The 27,955-nt window shown below is 36.5% G+C and overlaps 2 protein-coding genes across 2 annotated transcripts in view; both read left to right on the top strand.

Moving 5' to 3' along the window:
• Positions 1 to 27,955, top strand: part of LOC113438459 (guanine nucleotide-binding protein G(q) subunit alpha) — a 96,537-nt gene that overhangs the window by 43,965 nt on the left and 24,617 nt on the right. Inside the window, exon 3 of the mRNA XM_026703833.2 lies at positions 18,545 to 18,699. Within this exon, the coding sequence (XP_026559618.1) occupies positions 18,545 to 18,699 (155 nt within the window). The remainder of the gene's footprint in view (positions 1 to 18,544; positions 18,700 to 27,955) is intronic.
• LOC148127301 (uncharacterized) lies at positions 4,823 to 18,314 on the top strand. The gene is made up of 4 exons (XM_087928641.1): positions 4,823 to 4,876; positions 4,995 to 5,082; positions 14,653 to 15,419; positions 18,264 to 18,314. The coding sequence occupies exons 1-4, from the start codon at positions 4,823 to 4,825 to the stop codon at positions 18,312 to 18,314; spliced, it is 960 nt and encodes a 319-aa protein (XP_087784767.1).

Here is a 27,955-nt window from a genome sequence, read left to right as displayed (position 1 = left end):
CATCTCCCTTAATCAGAAAGCAAAGTAAAAGCTGTACTGAAGCACGACCGTACCCTGTCTTACTGCAGACATTCATTCCTATGAATTCAGCTTTTGCAGAAAGTACAATTAGTGTCTTTCTGGCATTGCCTTCAGCAATTGTTGGCATGAGGAGAAAGAATCTGTTTCTTTGCATTTGTGTTCATTCTCACATGAGCAGAATGACAGTGCTGACACAGAAGCATAATTCACCAAAAAGGAGAGAATATCTCCTCCCCCTCCCCTCCCCCCCTGAAAAAAGAGAAAGGAAAAACAATGTCTGGTGGCTCCATCTAGAAGGCACCGACAGAGCTATGCAGATTCTGATTCTACAAAAACGCAAAATATTTTTTTCTACTCTAAACGTTTCGCATTTTACTCTTCCATACTTGTACTTAAATTCAGTACAAATACTTGAAATAGATTTGTACAATTAAATACAGGTATATCTGGGTTAATGACAGCGATTGGAAGTGGAATTGGCATCGCTAAGGGATGCAATCGCAAGACATGACCAACCCCTTAGCAACAACAATTCTGGCACTTCCAGTTGCATTATTAAGCAAATTCCTTGCTGTCGTTAAGTAAGGATGTTACGCATGGTCACCAGTTGCAATCTCCTGCCATCTTCTTTATTGACTTTGCTCATCAGAAGCTAACAAAGACCAGCAATCTTATGGCCGTGGGGACACTGTCATGGCCATTGAACGGCTGCTGAATGAGTGGTCATTAACCCAGCCTAGAATTTTCAAAATATTGAACTATTTGTCTGTCTTGTTACAGAAATCATCATGGAGAACAGAAAGGAAGTTTGCTGTATTCTTATGTCGTTTTCTTCAGTCGTTGCAAAATTCTTGTCTCATAGTAGAGTACCTGTCCCCAATGTTTGTTGTTTGGCGGCTGGCTGGGGGGGTGGATAGGGAAACGGGGGTGCACAAACAGTGACCAGTGCACATGCACACACAGCTCAACTTACGCAAGATGAGCAGCACGCATGTGTGTATGCTCACCAGCCTGCTGCTCACATAGATTGAGTGTGCGCCCACCACTCGTGTTGCCCAGTCCTGAATAGACCATGGACTGTTAGTGGGCCACGGCCCAGGGGCTGGCGACTCCTGACATAGAGCAAAGCCTTTGAAAATAATTATTGCCACTTAAGTATACTACAGTGCAATTCTTGAGCTTCTTTTCAAATTACAAAATACACAGCTAATTCTTTTAAAGATATTTACCGAGTTTTTCAAAACTATACTTTCAGCCATTGGTCTTTTTCTTCCAAACTTTCAAATGTTTTTGTATTAGCAGTTGAAGAGTTGGCAGTGTTTTTACACTTGTGGAATCAATTATTCAGAGACTAGTGTAGAAACCATTGTTCAACAAAGCGAGTACATAAAGCCAAAGGAAATTCTTCCAATTTTATCTCTCTATAACAATATTTGTAATAGGGTCTACTCTGTTCTACCTGGCAAGCTAAGCAAGACCTATAATGTTCTCAGGCTTTACAGTGGGAACATAACATTTCATAGAATTCAAAAATAACATGTTTCCAAATGAGTCCCACTAAATGTTTTTAAAAAGGCTTTAAGGTTAATTGTTTCCTTTTGCAGTTTAGAGTATTTAGCATGCTTTTGTGGCGTAGCGCATGTCTATGACATGATGTGTATAGCATGAGAAAAACTAGAACACTCTGTACCTTGGATATCCAAGTGTAAACCACTTCTACTCATATACCCATCAGCGAGAAATATGTAGTCAGAACATGAGAATCTGATTTGAACATGGGAAATCCTGTGCAACCATATACAGTACTTGCAAGCCGAGAAACTTGCTTTATTAAAAATTAAATCTATTATTTGTTAGAGCAGAAATGGGACAGGAGGTTCTGCTCTCTCTTTGATACAAATCAAAAATTGTGTTACAACTTTTCCTTGGTTACCTTGATGTTTTGTTGTTGTTGTTTTTTACAATTTTCAACTTTTAATAGAGTGTGATGTGTATCTTTGGTTCTGGGTGTAAGATGTAGAAAAATGCTTTTGTAGCTTGTTTTCTTCGGCAGAATTTTTATTAATTTATTTAACATCATTAACAAAGAGACCTTGAGGTTTTTGACACAATATATGGTGAAAACCTACAATGTTTTTACTGAAGTTTAAGCATAATATACTGATTAAGAAAAAATCATTGGTAAAGAAAAAGAAAACTGTTGTCACAGAAATTAATCTCATGAAAGATTTATTGGATGAATGTTCTTGCTATCCCATTTACATTTCCCATTAGAGGGAGATTTGTCAAGAAAGACTTTCATCTACACGAAGTCTAAACAAAAATTAATTATTTGTTTTGTTACTATCTGTAATATAAAATCTTAAAATTGTAAAAAGGAGACATATTGCAAATTAAGCTTATCCCAAAAGTGTTTTATCTGATTAGATCTCTTAATTTTGTACATTCAATATCTGAATTAGATCTGAAAAATGATGATTGTGCCTCACTCAGATTTATGATACTTAGCTTTCAACTTAGAATTTACTTGTTAATCAGGTTGACAACTTTGAAAGCTATCATTTCCCCCAAGGCCAGCCTTTAATCTGCAGGATGTCATACTATATTCCCTGCAGATCCCTCTCAAATATCTTCTCCATTATCTTCTTCTCTTCTCCTTGAGGCTTTATTTTTCATCAGCTTTGTTAAACCAGCTGATGATTCTTTCCAGCTGATTAACCTCACTTGCAAGTCATTTCTAAAAGTGATGCACAGAAATCATATAGAAACATGGGAAGCAACATAAATATGAAAAGTAGTTTCATTTTAAAATACATACAGATATTTTCTTCCTGTATCTGAAGTTTTAAATCACTGAACTGTATTAATAAATATTATATAAGCAGTAACCTAATTTTTGATTAAACATATCACCAAGGATAATTGCAGAACACCATGTGCTTATTCAAGTCCAGTTTTCATATAAATTAGTTTTGGTAACAAATCAGAAAGAAGGATAATTCTGTCTGTAACAAGTAGATCATCAATCTATGGATGATCGACTGGGGCATGATCTTGAGAATCTCCTTGGGGATTACTAGAAATAATGCATGAAAAACAAATCTCATATCTCTAGGACAACAGCCTAGATGAAAGTGAAAATCTAGTAGCAATGAATATCTCCTAAATGCAGCCATGTGCAGGCCTGATGTTTTCATTAAAATAATCATAACCCTGCAAACTTTGACCGTCATGGATGCAAACATGATCAAAGTGCATATGTAAAGGGACAGATCTTGCAGTACAATACTGATTTTATTAGTTAATAATAATAACTAATAACTGATCGAGTACCACACCATTCCCCATTACACCTTCCATCCCTGAAGATGAATTTACAACAGTTTTTGTAAGACGAACACTTAAGTGCTCTGCCATAAAGAAAGGGGAAGGTTGCTTTTAATGCGATTTCTTATTGGAAGGTAAGCTGGTATGTTAATCTCATACTGTTATTTTGTTATATGTTTTGAGTTAACATTATTGCAGAGCAAAAAGAGTCATGAATCTGGGGCCAACCATCACGACTGTTAGAATGTAGTACAATACTACTGAAAAGGGCTTAAGACATTTTCTCTTGAGTTGCCGAGGAAATTATTGCAATATGGTCTATTGTTTACAGGGTAGTGTGATGGCTCAGTGGTTAAGACACTGGGCCTATCAGCTGAAAAGCCAGCAGCCCAGGTTCAAGACTCAAGCGCCACATGTTGGGGTGAGCTCCCATCTTTGCCCCAGCTTCTGCCAATCGAGCAGTTAGAAAGTATGCAAATGCGAGTAGATAGTAGGTACCATTTGGGTGGGAAAGTAACAGTGTTCCACGGTGTCATGCTGGCTACTTGATTGCAGAAATGTCTTCGGACAGCGCTAGCTCAGTGGCCTTGAAATGGAGATAAGCACTGCCCCCTTTAGTCAGCAACGACTAACAGTAAAATTGGCATGGACTCTTAACTTTTATCTATTATTTACAGTATTTATTTCTAATATATATTGAAATGAATGTTCATCTATAATACACAAGATAACAGGTAGAGAAAGGTAACAGACTTGGTGGGAATAAACCTATTGCTGTTACCTAAAGTAAAAAAAAAGATGAAACAAATTCTCACTAAACAATGAAAAATTCTAATGCTAGTACTTATAAATATAGAAATGACACACTGGGCTTAATCACCAAATAAAATGTGAGCAATTTTTATTTAGTATATACTACAATGTATTTTCTATTTGTGACACCATTAGACGTCACACACTTTTCTGAGTATTGTGATCCATTAATCTTATACTGTCAGATACTTTTGGAAGTATAGCACGTGTTTTTTCTCTTACATAAACCAGATATTTCCCAGCCTTATTTTTGCTGATTCCAAACTGGCCATCTTGTTATACCTTGTTACACTTTAGAACCTTTTACAGTTACAGATTAACAATTGCATCCTGTTGATGCTTATTTGAATATGAGATCCATTATTTAAAGGAGTTCTTTCAATGAGCTGTGTTTTATTCTATGTATTGAGCCTTTATAAAAATAATTTTATAACTTTTTAGAAACAGAATTTTAATGCATAACAAAATCATTATTTCATTGGACATATATACAGATCCAAAATAGGAAGCAACCATTTTAAAAACACTTTGTACAGAGCTTATTTTTCTATCCCATAATAATTTACAGCTATTAATTTCCCCCCCCAACTTGTTTTTCTGTCCATCAATTAATTTCAAAATAGATGTTTGCCAAACACTAACTATAATAATTTTTGCAATTATGAACATAAAACTCACTGTCACTGTCAAAATACTGTACAATGCTATCATGAGAGTAAAAGTTTTTTTTTTACAGCTCTATTAAGTAATGAATAGGGGTACAATCATGTAATTTCACCACACAGTAAAACAGAAAATGTAGCTTTTCAAATGTGTTATTATTATATGCCAAGGAACCAGCTAGGGCAAGAAATGTTGCAAGTCATTTACTGGAACCCATATGTATTTATAGATCTCCATTCAAAATAATAATAAACTTTGGTTGACTGGAATGTCTCCTGTTGATTGTTAATGATGACAATGAAAAAGTGAGTCATGGTAGATATTTTGCATTTCATCCTTTTAAAGAATTTTTAAAAAGACAAGTGCAGAACTGTTATTATCCTTTTCAGTTTTTTTTCTTAATTTTACTTTCAGTCCTATCTACTCTTACTACTATTAATGTGATTAATGCAGTCAATTTAGGGGAAAACATTAAATATTAAAATAGAGCCTTGTTTAGTTGCATTAGTTGGTTTAAAAAATTAGGTACAATTTTCATTGGAAATTGCATTTATGCAAATGCAATTTCCAATGAAAATTGTACCTAATTTTTTAAACCAAACAAACCTGCTTTCTGGATCATTAGCAGAAAGCTAAGTATTTTCTTAACATGTTTGTCTTTACTTTGGATGAAACCAAGAAGGCAATCATAGTTTAATGAGGTCTAGGATATTTAGGCATGATTGGCTATTTAATCCTAATTAATGAGATGGCTAAATTGGTGGTAGTTTTTTTTAAAAGGGGGTTTAAACACAATAGTAGTTTTGTTTCTATTCTATTTTTCCTATTTTTATTTCTATTTTAGAAATAAAAAACAAATGTATAAGTTGCTAGCCAAGTCTGGTTGATTCCTCTAACAGATATTGGTTGATTTTATCAAATTAAGAACAGTCAGATCTGGTTAGTACTTGAATGGAAATTAAATACAAAAGGCTTGAGACGGGATAAACTTGGAAAATTAAAAAGGCAACAGAAACTGAAAATAGCAAGATGGTAACAAACCGTTTCCATATTATTGTCAAGAAAACAACAATAAGGACAAGTTCAACTTGTCATTATTCATAGCTGTGAAAAAGCTTTCTTTGCCCCTTTTTTCTAAAGTATTGCTGAATTTTCCAGTTCTTTGCTGGAAAGGATGAGTTTGAGTTGTTTTCCCCCAATCTTATCACACAGCATGTATTGTATATACCAGTCTTCAATCCTCTAAGGCAGGGGTGTCCAACCTTGGCAACTTTAAGATTCGTGGACTTCAACTCCCAGAATTCCTCAGCCAGCTTTGCTGGGTTAGGGTTAGGGTTTGCTGGCTGAGGAATTCTGGGAGTTGAAGTCCACGAGTCTTAAAGTTGCCAAGGTTGGACACTCCTGCTCTAAGGTTTATCAAAAATATTGTATCCACTTTGATCCCTTTGCAGTGATCCCTAGTGTGATCCCCATGATCACAAATGTGCCTGGAGACATGTTCCTTGGTACAACCTCAGCATCCCACCCAATTCTGTGTTTTATTTATTTCATATCATTTCAATTCATTTCAATTTCAAGGCTGCCTGTGTCTGTCACCACTCTTAGCAGTTTACAGATAAAAATTGAAAGAAAACAATATAACCAAAGAAAGATATCTCACTGGAGACCAAAGGCCATAACTCAAACAGCAGATAGCCAATAGAGGGCTTAAAAATCTTGAAAGACCTTAGTAAGAGTATGTTTTAACATTTGATATTCTCAAGTGCAATAGAATCTGCACAAAGGGTTGAAAAACAGCAGGATGGTAGATAGCAGAGGTGGTATTCAGCAGGTTCTGACCAGTTCTGGAGAACCGGTAGCAGAAAATTTGAGTAGTTCAGAGAACGGGTAATGGAAATTTTGAGTAGTTTGGAATACCACCTCTGATTGGCCCCGCCCCCATCTATTCTCTGCCTCCCGAGTCCCAGCTGATCAGCTGAGTCTTCTTTTGTTGCCCTGCACAGGAGATTGGAGCTGGAAAGCAAGTTAGTGGGAGGGGAAGGGAATGGGATTTTGCAGTAACCTTCCCCTGGAGTGATGTGGAAATGGAGATTTTACAATATCCTTCCCCTGCCACACCCACCAAGCCGCACCCACAGAACAGATAGTAAACATTGTATGATAGACAGCATTGTGATACAAGCCCTGATCCTTTTGAATATGCATACTTCACTGACCCACCAACAAAAAGAGGCAGTATTTACATCTCAGTGCATTATCTTCCATCTTACCAATTTTTACCCCACCTTCTCTACCCCAATGCTTCAGAATGGCACAGTGTTCAAGTTGTTATTTAAATTCATTAATTGTGATAGTATAGCTACCTCTGAATCTCATACTTGTTAAAAGTCTTGGAAGTTTAGTTACAGAGACAAAACCTCGTCTTTGTAAGAAACTTTAAGTAACATATGAAATGATTATCAAATATTTATACTATCTTTGAAATGATGAACTTGTGTATTCTTGCAAACTGGGTATTTTTAAATATTTTATATTAGGAATTTCAGAAAATATTCAATAAAATTAGATTCAAAAGTTGGAGCATTCATTGATATTGTTTGAACATGTCCTAACATTGCTGTTTTATTCTGAAATTTGTAGAAATGTGAACATGACTTTGGAACATCATTATTTAACAAAGAAGTTTAATTTCTTTTTTATGATATATTGAGTTTTTTGAAGCCATTCAAGAGGGAATAACCAAATATATATATTATAGATGTACATGTTTAGTTATTTTTCAATTGAACTGTGATTAATAGATATCAAATAACTGAATAACTTGAATCCATGAGGCACATTTTAAAAATACTATTTTTCTTCTGTTCAAACATATCCAAGGGACTGGCTGAACAAGTCACTGCAGTTTTCTTGGCAAGGGTTTTCATTTGCCATTGACTTCTGTGTAGGGCTGAGAGAAGCGTGTGGCCCAAGATCACCCAGTTGGCTTTGTACTTAAGATGGGACTAGAACTCAAAATCTCCCAGATTGTAGCCTGATGCCTTAACCACTATACCAAAGGGTCTCCCCAAAAAGATTTAAAATCCACCCCAAAAGAAATAGAGAGACAATATACATGTTAATATTTACTGTATAACAAAAGTATTGTTGATTATAGGTCTATTGCAATTAAGGTAAGATACAAAATCATCTCAGGCTGAATAAAACTGTCTGTCTCTAATGTTTTATTTTAACGATCTATAAGCTTTTCTAACACAACAGTTGAAAAGGCCTTATTAATCTTATTAATTTATAATTCAGTTGTTAAATTATCTAAGATTTTCTAATGTTGAAGCATCATTATTTTAGCTGCTGAAAAAAAAACATTCTTCATTATTAAGCTTAAGATTTTATCCCATACATAAATGCTAGTAACCCTAGCTCTGGACATCATTCAATTTCTTGTTTAATATTGATTAATATGCTCCTATGAAGTTTAAACCAAAAGAGATCACAAGACCATCACATATGAAGGGAAGACTCTTTTGTAGACCTCTTCTCCATCATTTAGAAGAGTCCGGTTTTGTGAGTGCGCACATGTGAATCTGACTGGAATCAAGTTCCATTAATTTATAATCTTCCACTGAAGTTGTTGCATAGATGAAGCCAAGATGAATTTGCTTGATCTCCATAATACCATTCTGTCTCCTGTATAGCTTTAGCAAGATTAGTATCCTAAGCCTCCTTGGGGAATAGCCAAGATATTAAAATGTAAGACTGGAAATAAAAATCTACACCTGATTTATAGCAGTGAATTCTCATCTGTGCAGTTTAATTAGTCCTTTTAAAAAAATATAGGGAAGGCTGTTGAAATTTGGGTAGCCAAAATCTAGACAATCTTGACATCAGCAAAGACATAACTAAGAATATTTGATTAAGCTGATTTTGACCCTGGGCTTCTGCAGCTTAGATATGTTAGCCTTGTAATCAAAAGCAAAAAAAATAGGGCTTTTAATTAATCTGGTTCATGTTTTAGACTTATCTGTGATATAAATCTGTGATATAAATATTTTTAATTTAAATGTTATCTATCTAATACTGTTAATTCAGATTATATGATTTATTTTTAATTATATAAAAAGGTACATTTGTTAATTGTATCTTTTCTTTTTACCACTATTTATCACTGTTGGTACAGTATAATAGTGATCATTCTGTTAAAAAAGCATTAAACAAAATAAATGTTTGAGCAGAAAATGTACAAAGCAATATAACCTAATTAATTTTTACATAAATAATGGGATTTTTAAAGTGAAATTTACAAACATGAGTTCTTTCTCCTAATATTTCTGCATAACTACATGAGTCACAAACCTGGCAACCATGAAAATGTGGGTGCTGTATTTAAGTTTTACTAAACCAAGATTCCTTAACAATATGATTTGGAATTATTCTGAGGGGTTCTTTTGCTTCTTTTTTGTTTGGTCTGGTGGGAGTAGAAAATTACTGTTGTGTTTTATCTAGCTTTTCCTTTTCTTGCCTTATAGTTGTTGTTGGTGACTGCTTGAACTAAGTCCCTGCAGGCTTACAATGTTGTCAAATAATTTAGCAATTTTTCTGCAATTATTGTTTAACACAGGTCCCGATGGATTTCATTTGCCTTGCCTGAAGGCCTTTTTCTAAAGCTCAAACTACTATCTATAATGGGCTATCCTTTTTAACCCCCCTTCATGAAGGCCTATGCTGAGGACATCCTGTATTCTAATATTCCAGTGGAAAAAAGCTGCTGTGTGAAACATACAGCTGTGTGCTGTGGACAGTGAAATTTAGATAGTATACATACTGTCTGAAACTTTTGGCTTTTATATTCATCACTTCATAATCATATTTCTTGATCTGATATTCTTGGATCTAGGTACCCATAACTTTTGTCCAGGATTTTCTTTACAGGATCCTTTCTGAGTTACATATATAGAAAGAGAGTTGATATGTGTATAGACTATAATTATTTCAAGCAATTAAATTAGCACTTCAGCTGGTTGAGCTAATAGCTTCATTGAAAGGTGTGTGAAAATAATTAGCAAGCATTTACTACTTTACACAAGTCAAGATTTAGGCAAGGTGTGTTTAAGAACCATATTAGATAGATAGATAAATTACGCATCATTTGGTCTCAGATGTTTGCAGAAAAGTTTTCTTTTCAGTGCCCACACTTGGAAAATATCTCGTTGGGACAACTGTATTAAAATACAGATCTAGAACATTGTCCCCAGAATCTAATTTTCAGGCAGGAGAAGAATGTAGATATGTCTCGGTGACTGTGCAGTAAAGTTGATTTCTTGTTGTATAAAAATTATCTCTCTGTGTCTCTATCTCTTTGTCTCTCTCTCTCTCTCTCTGTCCCCCATCCCCTTCTCCCCTTCCCTCTATCTGTGTGTATGCGTTTATATACTTTTATTAAGAATTTTGAGTATATACTAAAATCTAATACAAACTAAATGAAAAAAAGAAAATAGGTAAGAGTAAAAAGTGCAAGATGAAAGAAGAAAAATAAAAATAAGACTGTCTATATTCTCTGTCTACTATATCTATATCTTCTAAACTTTATCAAAAGTATAAACAAATTTAGTAACTCTTCACCCTCTTTAAGTTATTTATCTCTTCACTACCTATCCTGTCTCTTTTTTATGAACAAATCCATAAAAACATCATTTCAGTCCTGATGTTAGCAGAATAGCTAGAAGTCTCTTATTTTAACCTTGATCAAATAAATCAAATTTATATTCCTTCCTTTTATATCTAACAGTCATAGGATTTGATTTATCTTCATTTCTTCCTTGTTCATTGCACAAAGTTCTTCAAGGCTTTAACAATTTAACTATTGTAATTTCAGTAGAAAAATACTATCCAGGTCACTCTCTTTGTCATTTGTATTTCTTTTGTAGAGTCATCGAAGCATCTTTTTTGAATCATTATTTTCACTTATCAGTTGTAAATCCACTTTTATCTGGTAAGATAGAGATGTCATCTCTATCTTACCAGATACAATTTGTTCTGTATCTAACATTTCTTCAATGGCTTTATAGTCTATCCATAGAAGCAGACATCATTACTGACATTTTTGGTATCATGGCTACTATTTCTGATTCTTTTGATTTAAAAGTGTTGCTCAGTATCATTATTCCTCTCTAGTGTCCAGTTTTTGAAATCATTGAATTCTTTATCTATATTATGTCTTGCAAAAACTAAAATAGGATGTATTTCCCATAATAAACTGTTTGCACTTTACAATTAATTCAAAAATATTAATTGAGTTTCATAGTACCAAAATCTTAATGTTCCAGTTTTATCTGGATCCTTATTCCCTTTCTAACTTTTTAGGATCAAAATCTCATGTAGCTTTTTGCTGGGTTTTTTCCCCCAGATTCTTTAAATGCTTAATTTTGTAATTAAAATTTTCTTTCATGGAAGATTAGATTCACTTGGCATTTTCAAATCTGTTATTTCAAAGGTCACTTAGAAATAGCTAAAAGAGCAATTTCCCAAGATAATTACAAATTTGTAGACCTGTTATGTAAGGAGAGTGAATTTTTTTTTGATAATATTTGTCAGCATTCATCTGAGGTATATTTTTTATGTTTAATGTTACTTTGTCAATGATGTATTCAATATGGGAGGGTTGTTTGTACATATGTTTTTTATTTTCATTGTTGGTGGCTGATATCTTTGTTTTTTCTTTGTTTTGTATTTTAACTTTGGAGACAAAGAAAAATAAAAAGATGTGATACAGTAATAGATAAGGAATCCACACAGAATACATACGTTCAAGGTATTGGAAACTAGGATTGTGCAAACCATTCAAAAGACATCTTCACAAAGAATAATGCAACTATGTGGAGCAGGTATATGCACAGTCTGCATTTTGTTGGTGGTCAAAATAGAAATGTCAGTACATTTATACATACTACATATGTATACGTGCACATTACCTGATGTTCATTGGTGGCATGCAGCTCACCTTCAAACTATCCCAAGGTTCAGATACTATGACTTTGGAGATTCTCAATCATCCAGGTCATGGTTGTCGCAAAGGTGCTTTTTAAAGAGGCAACTGAACTTTTCTGGTTTTTCTTTGAAGACATTTAGCTTCTCATCCAAGAAGCTTCTTCAGCTGTGACTGGATGGTGTGGAATGGAAGGATTTATGCTTCTTGCAGACAGCTGGTCTTTTGCATTCTTTTAGTTTAAATATAGTTCTGATATAGTTCTTTTTGTAGCATAAAACAGTCATCCTTTTCTCCCTCCACGGCTATTTCTTCTAACTCTAACCCATGGTACTCATGAGGATCAAGAAGAGAAGTGACAGGAGAATCATCAGCCTGAGAGGATTCAGCTGGAATATTAGCAGGCAGGGAAAGCAGTGTGGCCTGCCCAACAAGAGTGACAGCTATCGCTGGCCTCTAAACACAAAGAGGTGGAGCTAATGTCACCACCACCCCCACACTCCCCACCAGGAGGAGAGGGGGTTTAAACAAATGCTCAGCAAGGCTATTGGCCACAAAGAACCTGTCCTGCCAAAGGGATAAATCCAGGTCACACCACCCCTATATAAAGGGCACCGCAAGCCTCACAGATCTATTGGCAGCAACTCTGTTTACCTCTCCACTGTGTTCCTCAACTTCTCACCCTGTGTTCTCAAGTAATGACCTTGGACTCGCATACTACCTTCGTTTGACCTTCTACTACCTTGTTTATGGTTTGGATTCTCCTCCAATTAAACCTGGTTGGGCTTGTGGGCTGAGTATTTTGGGGGTGAGGACTTACAATTTTTTTTCTTCTGCTTGAAAAGCGTTTTAGTAAAGATGTAAGACTTACCTGTGTCTATGATTTCTATAGGCCGGGACAGGACCTGCTGCATGTCTTCCATTTTCTTATCTTCCACTCCTCCCTCCCATTCCAGTTCCTCGCCCCTGCTGCTGTTTCTCTTGCTTTTCAGTCTTCTCAATCACTTTTGGATTATACTGTCACTCATCTTTCTCAAACAGTCATGTATCATTACTGCATTCTTCCTTTTCAAGTTGAGCAGTGTCACAGAAATCACAGAAAAGGAATAAAAGCAAGTGAAAGAAATTAAAGGCATGGGATTAGAACAAGGAAAAGAATTATTGCTAAAGCACGGTTCTTTTCCATACCTTGCTATTTTTTCAAACTGTTCTTCTATCACATTCATTACAGCAGTGGCCTTTTTGCTCTGGTCTGTCTTTCAGATACTCATTAACACTATCCAGGCAAGACTTATGTAATCTTCCTTTTAATAAGATTGGTAAGAGTTACATAGATAGTCCTCGACTTACAATCACAAGCGAGCCCAAAATTTCTGTTGCTAAGTGTGACAGTTGTTAAGTGAGCTTTGCCCCATTTTAGAACCTTTCTTGACATGAAATGTAGCTGTGAGGTTAGTAACATGGTGGTTATTAAGTGAATCTGGTTTCCTCATTGACTTTGCTCATCAGAAAGTCACAAAAAGTGATCACATGACCCTGGGACAGTGCAAACATCATAAATACATGCCAGTTTGTCAATTTTGATCAGGAGACCATGGGCATATTTCAATGGTCATGTGAAAAACTCTCATAAGTCACTTTATTCAGTGCTGTTGTAACTTTGAACTAAATGAATGGTTGTAAGTCGAGAGCTACTTGTAGACATAGTTGCAGTCATGCCAAATGCAACATTCCTGGCTAACGGCACAATAATGTAAACGCAGTAAATGTAGTATATAAAAACAGACTCAGAAACATGGGCTTCTTCATAGATATAAAAAAAAATTGCCTGAGTCATCCTTATGTAGCCCTTCATATTTTATAGATTTTAAAAAAAATACTCTTGCAATCAAAGAAGGTCTAAGTGCTTACTCTAAAGTTGCAGAAAAGAGATTCGGGACAAAGGAAAGTAAGATAGTGAAGAGTCAGCTCATTTATATAGCTAGAAGCAAAGGTTTGCTGTTATATCTGAGGACTGTAACTCTAACTCTAACTTTCTTTAAGTGTTATATAATATAATATATACTTACATTTATTAAGTATAAACTTCACATGTAGTGTTGTATCATGGTTTATTTGATTGACTTATGACCACAATTTAACCCCAAATTCCCGCTGTTAAGAAAGGCAGTTAAGTGAATTGCAGTTTACAATTTTTTTGGCCACAGTTGTTGAGTGAATCACTGCAGTTGTTAAGTGAAACATGGGTCGTTAAGCAAATCTGGCTTCCCCCATTGACTTGTCAGAAGCCGTCTGGGAAGGTAACAAATAGTGATAATAAATACATACCAGTTGCCAAGCTCCAGAATTTTGATCATGTGACCGTGGGGGATGCTTCATCAATCATAGGTGTGAAATCCAATGATAAGCCATTTTTCAGTGCCAGTGTAACTTCAAATTGTCACTAAATGAATGGTTTTAAGTTGAGTGCCTCTAATAGGGTCCAGATAGATGAAACAAGCTAAAATTCAATCTGAACAAGATAGAGTAGTTGTTAATTGTGATGGTTTGTTAGACCCATTTTCATCTTTTCATATGAAAGCACTACTACAGGCCTATGACTTGAGGCATCTTCCTAAACTCGTGGCTACTGGTGGATGGATTTATTTATTTATCCCATTTTTCATTTAGTGGTTGAAGGTAGAATAAACATCAAAATGTAGCAGCAACAATAAATACTTACTAAATACGGCTAAGTTCAACATCATATTTGCCTGTGAAACATGGCTCAACACATCTCTCTCTGACTCCATTACTACTTCATTACTACTCCTATACTACAAGAGACTATCATGTTTACCAATCAGATCGCGAAAGCCGTAGAGGAGGTGGTGTTGCTATCTTCTATCAAAAGTCCCTACACCTAAAAAGCATCCAAGTTACCCAGGAGCTTGCTCTTCCTGAGACTATAGTCTGTGAACTGTCTTTAGATATAACATTTCAATTCTTACTATGTTACAGAGCCCCTGATTATGACATCAAACATGTAAACAAGTTAAATTCACTACTAACATGGGCAACATCATGCCTACACAGTTTTATCTTTCTTGGTGACTTCAATCTACCTCATATTAACTGGACCCTAAACGAATGTAAAACTGAACCCATACATGCAACCTTCTACAATGCTGTAACAACTTTGGGACTGGAACAACTAGTAACCAACAATACTAGACTTAACAACTGCCTTGATCTCATCTTCTGCAATAGTTTGAATTCAATTTATGGAATACAAATTAAAGAATCCTTTTCCAACAGTGACCACAACATGATTGACTTCTGTCTCAACATACGTACACACAAAAATAATCAAAACGATGGGATCCCCTATTATAACTTCAAAAAAGGCAACTATGACCTTATAGACAACGATCTCTCATCTCTTGATTGGCAATTTCTATTCGCTGGAAGCAATACAGTTGAAGACCATTACAACATTTTTTTACTTGATGTCAAAAGAGCCATCAAACTGTATCTACCAATAACAACTCCCAAAACCAGAAAAAACAAATTACCCATAACAATAAGGAAGCTTCATCCAAAAAGAAATCACTTTGGAGAAAAAACAAATCTAGTCACGTTGCCAACTTCAAAAGCCGATACAAAAATTTATTCCATCAGATAAAGACTGAATGCCCCAATTATCACATTAAACAAGAGGAAAATCTTCTACGCACAAATTCCACCCGTGCTTTCTACAATTTTGTAAACAACAAACTAAAAGGCTCAAGGTCCATCCCATCCCTGAAAGGACCTAATAGTAAAGACTGCAATGATGACACCATTAAAGCCAACGTCTTTAACACATTCTTTAGCTCAGTATTTGTAAACAGCAATGGATCATGCCCAGTATTTCCTAGTCAAATCACAGACAACTACAATGATCTAATACACATCAATTTTACAGAAGACAATGTTGAAAAAGCACTACGCAATCTAAAACCATCTCTATCCATTGGACCAGATGGAATTAAAAATCCTATCTGCTGCCATAGCCGAACCTCTAAGCATAATCTTTGGAAAATCTTTCAGGACCAGCTCCTTGCCTAACTTATGGTCACTAGCCACGGTCATCCGCATCTTCAAAAAGGGAGATCGCAACCTAGTTGAAAATTACAGACCAATCTCCTTATGCTGCGTCACCTGTAAAGTCATGGAATCAATTATTAACCAATCCATTATCCTCCATTTAGAGACAAACAACCTACTCTCTAATAAACAATTTGGTTTCAGGAAAATCTATCCTGTAATCTGCAACTCTTACACTGCAAAAACATGGACTACACAACTTGATCAGGGCATAGCAATAGATGCAATCTACCTAGACTTCTGTAAAGACTTTGATTCAGTGATACACAACAAACTACTCCTAAAACTAAAATCTTATGGTATCTCTGGTCACCTTCATAACTGGATAGAAGCATTCCTGTCAAACAGACAACAAATGGTCAAAATTGGGAACGTCCTATCAAATTCTGTACCTGTCAACAGTGGTGTCCCCCAAGGTAGTGTTCTAGGACCAACTCTCTTCATTCTCTATATAAATGACCTCTGTGATCATATTAAGAGCAACTGCGTTCTCTTCGCTGATGATGTAAAACTATTCAACACCACCGACAATACCACCGACCCTTCAAAAAGACCTTGACTATGTATCAGAATGGTCAAACAAATGGCAACTTCAAATCTCAACAAATAAATGCTCCGTCTTACATATTGGCAAAAAAAATCAGAAAATAAAATACAAGCTGTATAGTCAAGACCTTGTTGATGATCCAAACTCTGTAAAGATCTTCGACTATTCATCTCTAATGACCTAAGTGTTAGAGCCCACTGTAACTACATAGCCAAAAAGGCATTAAGAGTTGTTAACCTAATCCTATGTAGCTTTTTCTCTGGTAATATCACACTACTAACTAGGGCATATAAAACATTTGCTAGACCAATACTTGAATACAGCTCATCAGTCTGGAACCTGCATTATGTATCTGATTTTAATACAGTTGAGAGAATCCAGAAATATTTCACAAGAGTTCTCCACTCCTCTACCCGTTGCAGAATACCTTATGCCACCAGACTTGAAACTCTAGACCTAGAAAACCTAGAACTACGCTGCCTTCAGTCTGATCTAAGTATAATATATAAAATTATATATTGCAATGTCCTACCTGTCAATGAATACTTCAGCTTCAACCATAATAACACAAGAGCACACAATAGATACAAACTCAAGGTAAACCGCACCAAACTTAATTGCAGGAAATACGACTTCAGCAACACAGTGGTCATTGCAGGAAATACGACTTCAGCAACACAGTGGTCAGACTCTACCTGACTCTGTGGTTTCTTCCCCAAACCCCAAAAACTTTAACCTTAGATGGTCTACTATTGACCTCACCCCTTTCCTAAGAGGTCTGTAGGGAGAGTGCATAAGTGTACCAATGTGCCTACCGTCCCTGTCCTATTGTTTCTTTTTATTTTTCTTATATATATCCATTTCATGTACTCATAACTATGTCTATACTTATACTTGTAATCTTATAATTGCTTGACAAAATAAATAAATAAAATAAAAATAAATAAAAAGCAGAATATAGTAGCAGAAATATTAATAATAGTATTGATTGTGTGGTCAATTTTGGGGGGGAAGGTGTTTTAGGAAGATACTGTAAAACAGGTTTCCAACCCCCAGATTGCAGCACAGTATGGACTGTGGCCCATTCAGAACTGGATTGAGGGGGAGAGCTAAGCATGCATGCAGCTCCATCTGTGCAAGCAGCAGGTGTCCGTGCCCGCCACTCATGCAAATAGAGCTACAGGGACTCACCCGCTGCTCACATGGAATAATCCCCTCTCCCCCTCTTCACCCTCCAGTGAGGAGTGCGCCCTCACCAAACTGGTTGTTACACCGGTTGAATCACACCGCTTCTGCTGTAAAAGACTAGCAGAGATACCTTTGGAACCCCATTTAATGAACTCTCCCTTTGTAATCAGATGCAAGCTTAAATTATGCAAGTTGATGTATGTTTAAATTTGATTTCTCCAAAATGCATTGTTTTTCATTTAAATGAGAAGTGCATATGCAAAATTTTGAAAAAAAAATAGAAGGACAATGCTAAAATTAAAAATCACATAAGAGCCAATATTGGAAAGAAAACATATACAGTATTTTGAGGATATGTAAAGTATATTTGGAATCTTAAGGAGGTATATAAGAATTTAACAATGCATATTCAATATTTGGGTCCAAATGCAGTTTTCCATAAAAATGGAAAGATTAGGAATTACTCTGTTTATATAGCATAACAGCTGCTTTTGGGTCTTCTATTTTCTTCCCTATCCAGATCAAAACTAATTTGAAGTAATTATTTTGTGGAAAATTTGGTGGTGGGTTTTTTTCTTGTTTTTTATTTTTAAGAGCCAGCAAGTCTCAAGGGAGTTGATCACCTATGATGCAAGAGGGAATTAGGAAATTAATTAATTATTTAAAATGGCTAATCAAAACCATGGAAATTTTTTTACTGCATTTCTAGAAAAAGACTTTCATTTCCTATCTACAGTGAAAATGTATTGCTATAGGACTATAATGGTATATTCCTTACCTATGAATCAGTTTCTTAGTGGGAATTCAGTAAAGAAAATTGGTCTGTGTATATTTTACATGACAAATGTCTGTTGATTTTCTTTTTATTTCTATAGGCCAACGCACAACTAGTTCGAGAAATTGATATAGAAAAGGTATCCTCATTTGAGAACCCTTATGTAGATGCAATAAAGAGCTTATGGAATGATCCTGGTATTCAAGAATGCTATGACAGACGACGTGAATATCAGTTGTCAGATTCTACTAAATAGTAAGTATAGATGTCTTATGAGGTTTTTAGCAATGTAATTTTTAATGTATATAAATGTATACACATTAATATTGGGTTTTCTCATTCAAGTTTTGAAAATTAGTTAATGTAACTTCTTCACTGGTGTTTCAACATGCAAAAATAATCAGATATTACTTAGATGTATATTTCAGATATAATGAGATGCTTTCTGAAGTGATTTGATAGTGATAGTATTATCCTAAACCTTCTGGTTAAATGATGATCACTCTGTTAGTATAGCTGGCATACATAAATATGTCACATTGCTTATCCTGCTCTTTCAGGGAACCCAGTTTTTGATAATCTTTTATTTTGTTATCTTTCAGCTTATCTAATTAAAAATTAAAATAATTTTTAATTAATTTTTCACAACCTACAATAAGTGCAACAACAGGGAAATATTTAATTATTGGAAAATTATTTTATTTCCCCTCAAAAATTAAGAAATAATCTGGTTTTTTAAACGATGTTCTCATTCTGAGTCTTGTATAATCCTGGATGTATGTATGTATTCTCCTATCTTTTATCCAAAGATATTAAACAAATATGCATTGTTTTTTCTTCCCATTTTGTTCTTCCTTACATCAAAAGCAGTGAAAGCTAGACTAAGAGATAGCGACAGGCCTTATATCAAGTGTTGAATACTGTGGAAAAAGAGACATCCTGTACTTTGGTTTGCACTTATTGCTATATGTGTGAAAACAATACATTACTATAGGGCAGGAAGAGAAATAATATCTCATATTTCAGAATTTCTGGAATAAAGAAGATAGGGTTACTTCCTTTGGAGATAATATGGTATATTTTCCAGAATTGCCTTTCTTATGACCAAGAAGTAGAATTGGCAGTCAGAACTAATGGAATTTGACTGATAAGGCAAATGACTGTGTATGAACATGAACATTTTGAACCTAGACCAAAATGTCTGCATATAAAAGCTCAAAAGTTTTATTTGGCAAGATTTGCAAAATATATTTCTTTGCCTGTTGTACTTTCTAGCTTTCAAAAGCTCAGCTGAATTAGTTAAGCAGCACCAAAAATAAATACATGCTTGGTTATTTTGGTCTTGCCCCTCATACTTGCATTCTAAAGTGCTGTGTAGGGTTACTTATACATAGTATGAACAGAATAGATGATACAAGTAATATATTATCTTGAATAGTGTTTTTCATTTGCAGCAAATTCTAGTTGAAAAATTGTACATACTAAAGTGTTATGCTTTATATATCAATAGCAATAGCACTTCGACTTATATACTGCTTCAGAGTGCTTTGCAGTCCTCTCTAAGTGGTTTGCAGAGTCAGCCTACATCCCCAAACAATCGGAATCCTCATTTCACTGACCTCAGAAGGATGGAAGGCTGAATCAATATTGAGCTGGTGAGAATCGAACTGCCGAACTTCAGGCAGCCGGCAGTCAGCAGAAGTAGCTTGCTGTACAGCATTCTAACTGCTGCGCCACCACAGCTCTTGACATATGTATATGTTTTGTATTCTTTCTAACAGCAAGTTCAGATAGTTGAGTGCCTGGCGCTTGAAATGAAATGTGTGGTTTCCACATGTTTAGGATATTCTTGATTCACTCAAATTTAGAAGGAAAATATTTTTTTAAAAAAAACCCTCTAAAACTCTATTTAGTAGGAATTTGGCTTGATAACAGAATGACCATGATAATAGTCACAATTAGGATCATCAATTTGAAAAAAAAAGTGTAAGAGGAACAGAAAGATAATGAAGAAGTGTGAGACAGTAGTTGACAGCTTAGAAGCGTGAGACAGTGGTTGAAAGCGTCTGAGATCTTGATTCTTAGTTTTAGGGTTGGACAGGATTTCAAGGCAAACCACATAATGAAATAATGAGTTTGAGTTGCAGTAGCCCATTAATGTTGTCCACTGCAGGAGGCTTTCTCCAGTAAGAACAGTGCAACTCCTCTTTAATTACTCACTACTCTGCACTCTGGGTTCAACTTTACATTGTATATTATGGTCACATGGTGTGTTTATTTTAACCTATAATTATATAATTTCAAATTTGATTACAATTAGGCCTGTTGTGTCCAAAGTTGAGTAGGTTTATCAAGTAGTTTGTACAAAAAAGGCTAATATCCTAGGAAGGTGCAACACATTAGTGGTTCTTTCCTGATTGTATATGATGTAGGTTAATGCATCCAGAGGAGAATAAATTAGGGTGACCTTTGATAATTAAAACTCCAGTAGTGCATACATTGGCAGGGTCAGTTTTAAATAGTTGTTGCATACTTGTAGCCAGCCAAATCCCATGAGAAAAGGCAGGCACCACAACCAAAAAGGGTCCTTCCTGGATCCAGCTAAATCATTGAGGCTTCTAAATTTCTCTTGTTATGTACCAAAAATGGAAGCCTCAACCAAAGATGATGACTTTCATTCTGAGACACACGTAGAAAATTGTAGACTTCTGTAATTCAGGCATGACCTATTTATTTTTGCATAATTTATATTTACAGTAATGCACTGTAATGTTTTTTTTCCTGGAAATTCTCATTAGTGAGATGTGATTTGAAAGATGTGTAGCACAGAAGCGCATGCTCCTTGGTTCTCCTGATCTCCTAATCCTTTACCATATTCTGTTGGGAAATATTGTAGATCTGTCATCAAAAGATATTTTAACCATTTAAGCTCATCATTAATGGTTGGTGGCATACAGTTATTGAAAAGAAATTGCACATCTTAATATATTTCTATTACAAGCCATATTTTGAAAGTTAATTATAACTGTAATTTGCAAAGTAAAATCTAGAGTGGCAGCTGTAGTAATTTTATTGGGTTGCCATAGAGATAGGCCTAAGGTGCTGTAGCAAGGTAATTTGTGTGGTCATAATGCAATCATGGCTCTCTGAGGCAGTCACAAATTCTAATACAACTAAAAGTTGTTGCACCTTTATATTATAGTACACTGGAGCCCTTAGAATGAGCTAATTCAGTTAACTAGTCAGCAAGGTAGACTATGATAAGAGGCCAAGTGATGATCTTTCACAGGGTTAAGCAAGTTACCAGTTATCAAGACAAGCCAATGTATCCAAATGTGAAAGAAAGTTTAAAAAAAGAATATCAGGAAAGGATGGATAGAAAAATCTTACAGATATTAAGGGTTTTATTACAGAGCATAGCCCATGTGTTGAAAATGAAGTATCATGCTTTTTGGCGAGAGTACCCATATGACAAAATTTTCCCTTGCCTCTGGGGAAGTCCAGTTCACCTCTTCTTGCTAGTTTTAGCTAAGAAATGAAAACTTGTTTATTCAGCAGAGGTACGTAGATATAACCTAATGATGAGCTTACTGCTATATATTTCCTTGACGGATTGATAGATTGATTCATTGATTTGGCTGCCCAAATTATACAATATGGCTGGGTGACTTATAATTATATAGAAGTGTGGGAAAAAAATTATAGGAAGCATCTGGAATCCAATGATAGAATAATAATATAATGAAATAAAGAGAAACAGAATAGCCAAATTACTATTATATGCACATTCAAAAACTTTTCATTCTGTGTGTGTTCACCTCACAGTCTGGTCTGGTGCCTGGAGGAAGAATTAGATTTCCAGGGCCTTTACAGAAGAATAGGAAGCACAGGGCTACCTGAACGTTGGAAAGAATCCTATTCCGTAAGCCGAGTGTTACAACAGAGAAAGTTTGCCTCCTGGATCCTTCCAGGTGACATGGCTTCAAACAAGGAGTTGCAAGTAACTTAGCTGGCGTCATAGAGGATAATCAACAACTTGAATTGGGACATCTATTGGGAAGCAGTACAGATGTCAGAGGAACGATCTTTCAAAGATCTCTTAAGGTGGCCCTTTCTAGATCAATTGCAGCTTGCAGGTGGTTTTCAAGAGCACCCAGTCTAAAGCATGTTTCAGTAATCCAAGTTAGAATGGCACAATTGAACACAGGATGGATCTATTGAAAGAGGCAACAGTCCCAAAGTAAAGGTAAAGGTTCCCCTTGCACATACGTGCTAGTCATTTCCGGCTCTAGGGGGCGGTGTCCTCTCCATTACAAAGCCAAAGAGCCAGCGCTGTCCAAAGACATCTGTTGCCAGCATGACTAAACACCAAAGGCACACAGAACGCTGTTACCTTCCCATCAAAGTGGTCCCTATTTTTCTACTTGCATTTTTACATGCTTTTGAACTGCTAGGTTGGCAGAAGCTGGGACAAGTAACTCCGTTATGTGGTGCTAAGGACTCGAACAGCCGGACTGCTGACCTTTCTGATCAACAAGCTCATCATCTTAGCCACTGAGCCACCACATCCCTTTAACAGTCCCAAAAGACCACCCAAAATGCATACCAACTCTGATTGGGAAATGCAATCCAATTCTGAACTGACAGGATAGAATCTCCAGAATTAGGAGACCTCAAAACCCACAGCCATTTATCATGTATTGAGCTGGAGCATTTTCTTCCCCACCCCACAGCCTTCAGTACTGGGAAAGAACACTTAGTCATCCTACAATGGTGATGTGTAGATGGGCTTCATCAGCGTGTTAATGATACCTGACCCCATACCAATGAATGACTTCCCATGACTCAATATAAATATTAGATAAGAGTAAATAACAAGTAGGCCATAAGAGGTTCCCAAAAGAAGGGGTTGATTTTTTCTCACCCAAACTATTACTGACTGGATCCATTGTACTTTCCACTCCTAACGCTTGAAAATGGTCCGGAAACATACCATGATCAATGACATTAAAAGCATCTCATCATTTCTTTTCTCTTTTTCCCTATTCTAATTTTTTTTAGTTCTGTGGTTTAATGCTTTAACTGTTGCTCATAGTGAGTCCTATTCAATTTTATTGGGCATATTAAACAGTTTTATGAGCTTATGAAATAGGTGCTATTCAGAGGTGGTATTTAGCAGGTTCTGACCAGTTCTGGAGAATCGGTAGTGGAAATTTTGAGTAGTTCAGAGAATCAGCAAATCCCATCTCTGATTGGAGATTTTACAGTATCCTTCCCCTGCCACGCCCACCAAGCCACGCCCACAGAACCGGTAGTAAAAATATTTGAATCCCACTACTGGTGCTATTTGTATAATGGGGGTTTTCTATTTCTTTTTTATAAGATATATTTGTTTAAAAAAAAGGATGTTCTTTTTGTACATGTAGTGCACTGTGTTAAGCTGTATATCTCAGCATGCTTCAAGAAAAAGACTCAGTGGAACAGACTGGTACCTATTTTTTATGTAAATAATGGTAAATTCCCATTGCAAGTCATTGAGGCAGCAATGATATTCATGCTCATAGGAATAGGTTTGTACTATGAAGGAGAACTTGACTGTCAGTAATTTCAAATGAGCTCAATCTCTGCCTGGAATTTAGTTTTCAACATTAAACATAGGAACAAAAGTTGACATACTGTTAGTTCCATAATTGTGTAATATGTGCATACCCTAAAAATAGAAATTTGCTAGCATCCATTTTGGCTGTAAGTCTGTCCAGATTTTTCTGGGCATATATATGACTCAGAATAGACAGTTTTGAAAACAGGCAGTTACTCAAGCTTTGCAATATTACAACCCTTAAAATGCTAAATGAATTTGTGCAGCCTTCTCCCATGAATAAAACCAGTTATTTCATTCAGGTTAGTAGTACATTGTTTCTTGCCAAAAGTTAACTGAAAGACATGCAATTGTGTTTTCTTAGCGTAGCTTTACTTCTGTGAGCCAATCTGATAGATTTTTCACAGTGAGCTTATTTATCACACACCAAATACACAAAGGAACCAATTGAACTGGCACACTTTTCTTTTGATCAGAGCTACACAATTTCATTTGGATAATAGCAAATTAATAACAACCATTTGTTATTCAGTTGCTAAGTTCTGTCTGACTCTTTATTACCCTATGGACCGTACCACACAAGGCCCCCCCTGTCTCCTCAGTCTGCCCGAACTCATGCCCACTGTGATAAGCTCATATAGTATTTAAGATGGACAATTTTAACTATTCTATTTCTCTTGAATATAGAAACACATATTGGCCTCTGATCTACCTCTTTTTATCCCAATTCTTGATCATGCAATGCTCAGTAAGAGGAGAAATTCATTTACTTCTCCGAAGAATGGGAGGATAGATTGCTTTACTGAGTGTCTCAAACATAACTAATAAATTGCAGAATGTATTGTAGATAGAAGGGAAACAAGTCCCCATTTAATTTCAAAGAAGACAGATTCTTCAGAAATTGTATCAGTAACATTCATTGAAATATTTGAGAATGGTTTTAGCAGTATACACGTTGAAATTTTAAAATAATATTTGATATTTCCAGGTACTTTAGAAAGAATGAAAAAAGTTGGGAGTTAAAGGTTTGATCTTAATGAATCTCAATGGAATTATTTGACAAAATAATTTATTTAAGATACTATTTAACAATTTAATCCATTTCAGGAAATAAGTAAAAAAATTACAATTAAAAATAGTGGTAGCATTGCAGTGCATAGTGAGTCCAGTTTCTATCTTTTCTTTATCATTTAAGTGATGATGTCATTGTGTCAACTTGGTTGATTTACATTATGTTGTTGTCACACAAATTATTTCAGTTGCTGTGATGACACATGCTTTATTATAACAGACCCTGAGAAATAATGGACTTTCCCCAAGTTAGTCTATTAAATCAAGGTTTCCCTATATAAATAATTATGCATTTCCATAGTATAACTGTTTCTTCTTTTTTTCCCTTGGCTTAGTTTTATGCTGGTGGGAAGTTAGTTTATATCTGGCTATTATATTAAATGCTGTGGTTATGTAATATGTAATTACAATACGTAATATGTAAAAAAGCTCCCATATTGTCCTATTTCAAAATGATATAAATCTATATAAAAGCAAAATACCACTCCTGCATCATAACAACATCTCAAGAACCATAAAGCCTACAAACTTGAAATTTGGCACATATGTTCCTCTTGGCTTCTAGATGCTAAGAAAGGATTTTTCGAAATGACCATCAGAGCATTAGTATTTCGCATATTTATTATTAACATGCTCTGATGCTAAGGAGTTCTACTTTGTCTCCCCACCTGAAAAGAAATCTGTTCCAAATGCAAAACACAAGCAGAGGAGAGGAGTTTCAGTTTCAGTTTTAGTTGTTCCACAGCACCAAACAGCTTTAGTACAGAACACTAGAGCTAAGCCACGCCTAGGCTCCTTGCTGTCTCCTTCTTGCTCACGCAGCAAATACTGATTCAGTTTCCAAACAGTCCTCAACTCTCTCACACACACTGATAGGATGCTAGCCAGAGGAATATCGATGAATGCTGGTAGGCAGAGGCAGAATTTTCCCCCCTTATTTTCCTCCCCCAAAACTAAGCCCTACCACATAGTTTTGTAGCGAATGGGCATTGGTATAATTATCTGAGAACGCCCGTTCTATCTACACTGCAAGAGAGTCCAGGACTGGGATATGACTCCTCCCTCTAAGGTCATAGAGCTGAGTCTGCCACTACATAAAAAGCCAGCCCGTAGCTGGCTCCCCAGCTTTTAGGTGAAGATTCTTGACAGACGTAACGTGTCTCTGGAAAATAAATAGTGAAATTAATTCCCCACCAAGACCAGATGTGCAAGGGTGCAGTGTAGATAGAAAGGGCATTCTTTGATAATTATACCTATGCCCATTCTCATCCACGCTGCGCCGAAAGTCCAGGAATGGGACATACTGCATGCCTGCATGTCCACGGAAGGGCAATCATCTGGTCCACTCACTCTGACTGTGGGACAACCATCTGAAGTACCCTTCTTCGAAACATGGCATCAGCAGAGGCAAAGGAATCCAGGTGATAGTGCCGTATAAACGGTGAAGGAGATGCCCAGCTAGCTGCCCTGCAGATTTCCTCAAGGGTCACCTGGGTAGTCCAGGAGGCAGAAGTCGCAGCACTTCTAGCAGAATATGCTGTTAGGTTCCTGGGCACTGACAGGTAGGCCTTGGAGATACATGCTCTGATCCATCTACCAATGGTAGATGGCGAAGCCTTGTTCCCCAAAGAATTAGGATGAAATGATACAAACATGGGCTCGGACTTCCGAAAAACCGCAGTATATTTGATGTAGATGTGGAGAGCTCGTCTTACATCCAATGTATGCCACTTCTGCTCCAACTCATGATGTGGCTTGGGGCAGAAATCTGGTAACACTATGTCTTGTGCCTGATGAAACCAAGAATTTACTTTAAGAACAAACGTAGGATCTAGCCTCAGAACCACCTTGTTCTCATGGAAAATGCACAGACCCTGTCTAACTGAGAGTGCTGCAAGTTCTGATACTCTCCTGGCTGAAGTAATGGCCACTAGAAAGGCCACTTTGATGGTCATAAATTGAAGTGATACAGATTTGAGAGGTTCAAACGGGGGTCCCGTAAGGGCCTGCAAAACTCTAGGGAAATCCCAGGTGGGATACCTGTGAACTACAGGAGGGCATAGATTAGAAGCCCCCTTCAAACTGAGGGATGATGAGATAGGGATGAATAATTGTCCCAGGACAACACTGATGACAGAGCCACCATCTGACGGCGGAGGGTGTTATGTCCAGCCCTTGCTCTAGCCCATCTTGAAGGAATACTAACATATCTGCGACAGATGCAGAAGTGGGATCAGGGGTGGATTTTGAACACCATGTGCAAAAGACCCTCCAGGTAGCATCGTAGATGCAAGTAGTAGAAGGCCTGTGAGAAGCCTGGATGATCTCTATCACCCTGTCAAGGAGATTAGAATCCCTCAGAGATTGCCACTCAAGCACCAAATGGCTAACCAGAACCACTGAGGATCTGAGTGGAGTAAGGCTCCTTGATGGAGAGAGATCCTGCTGGCCGGGATTTTCCACAGCTGAACTACAGACAGATTCACCAGATCAGCGAACCAGGGTCTCCTGGGCCAATGGGGTGCCAGGAGTTGACTTCCACCTTTTCCTTCAACATCCTCCGAATGACTGCCGGAATGATAGAAAGCGGGGGAAAGGCGTAGAGGAGACCTGGAGGCCATTTGCTCCGAAGTGCATTGGTCCCCTCCACCCCTTGGGTCGGAAATCTGATGAACAATCTGCTTACTTGTGTGTTTTGAGGGGTGGTGAAGAGGTTTACTGCAGATATTCCGAACCTGTGGGTTAGTTGGAGACTCCACTCTGACTGATCGACTCTGGATCGACTCAACCAGTCAGCCTGGGTGTTGTTGACCCCCCGAATTGTGGTCTGCCCTGATAGAA

Source organism: Pseudonaja textilis, chromosome 2 (assembly GCF_049901715.1).
Source record: "Pseudonaja textilis isolate UNSWEBS1 chromosome 2, rPseTex1.2, whole genome shotgun sequence".
Lineage (NCBI taxonomy): Eukaryota > Metazoa > Chordata > Lepidosauria > Squamata > Elapidae > Pseudonaja > Pseudonaja textilis.
The sequence above is the reverse complement of the archived record's forward strand: the minus strand, read 5'-3'. Positions and strand labels throughout refer to the sequence as shown.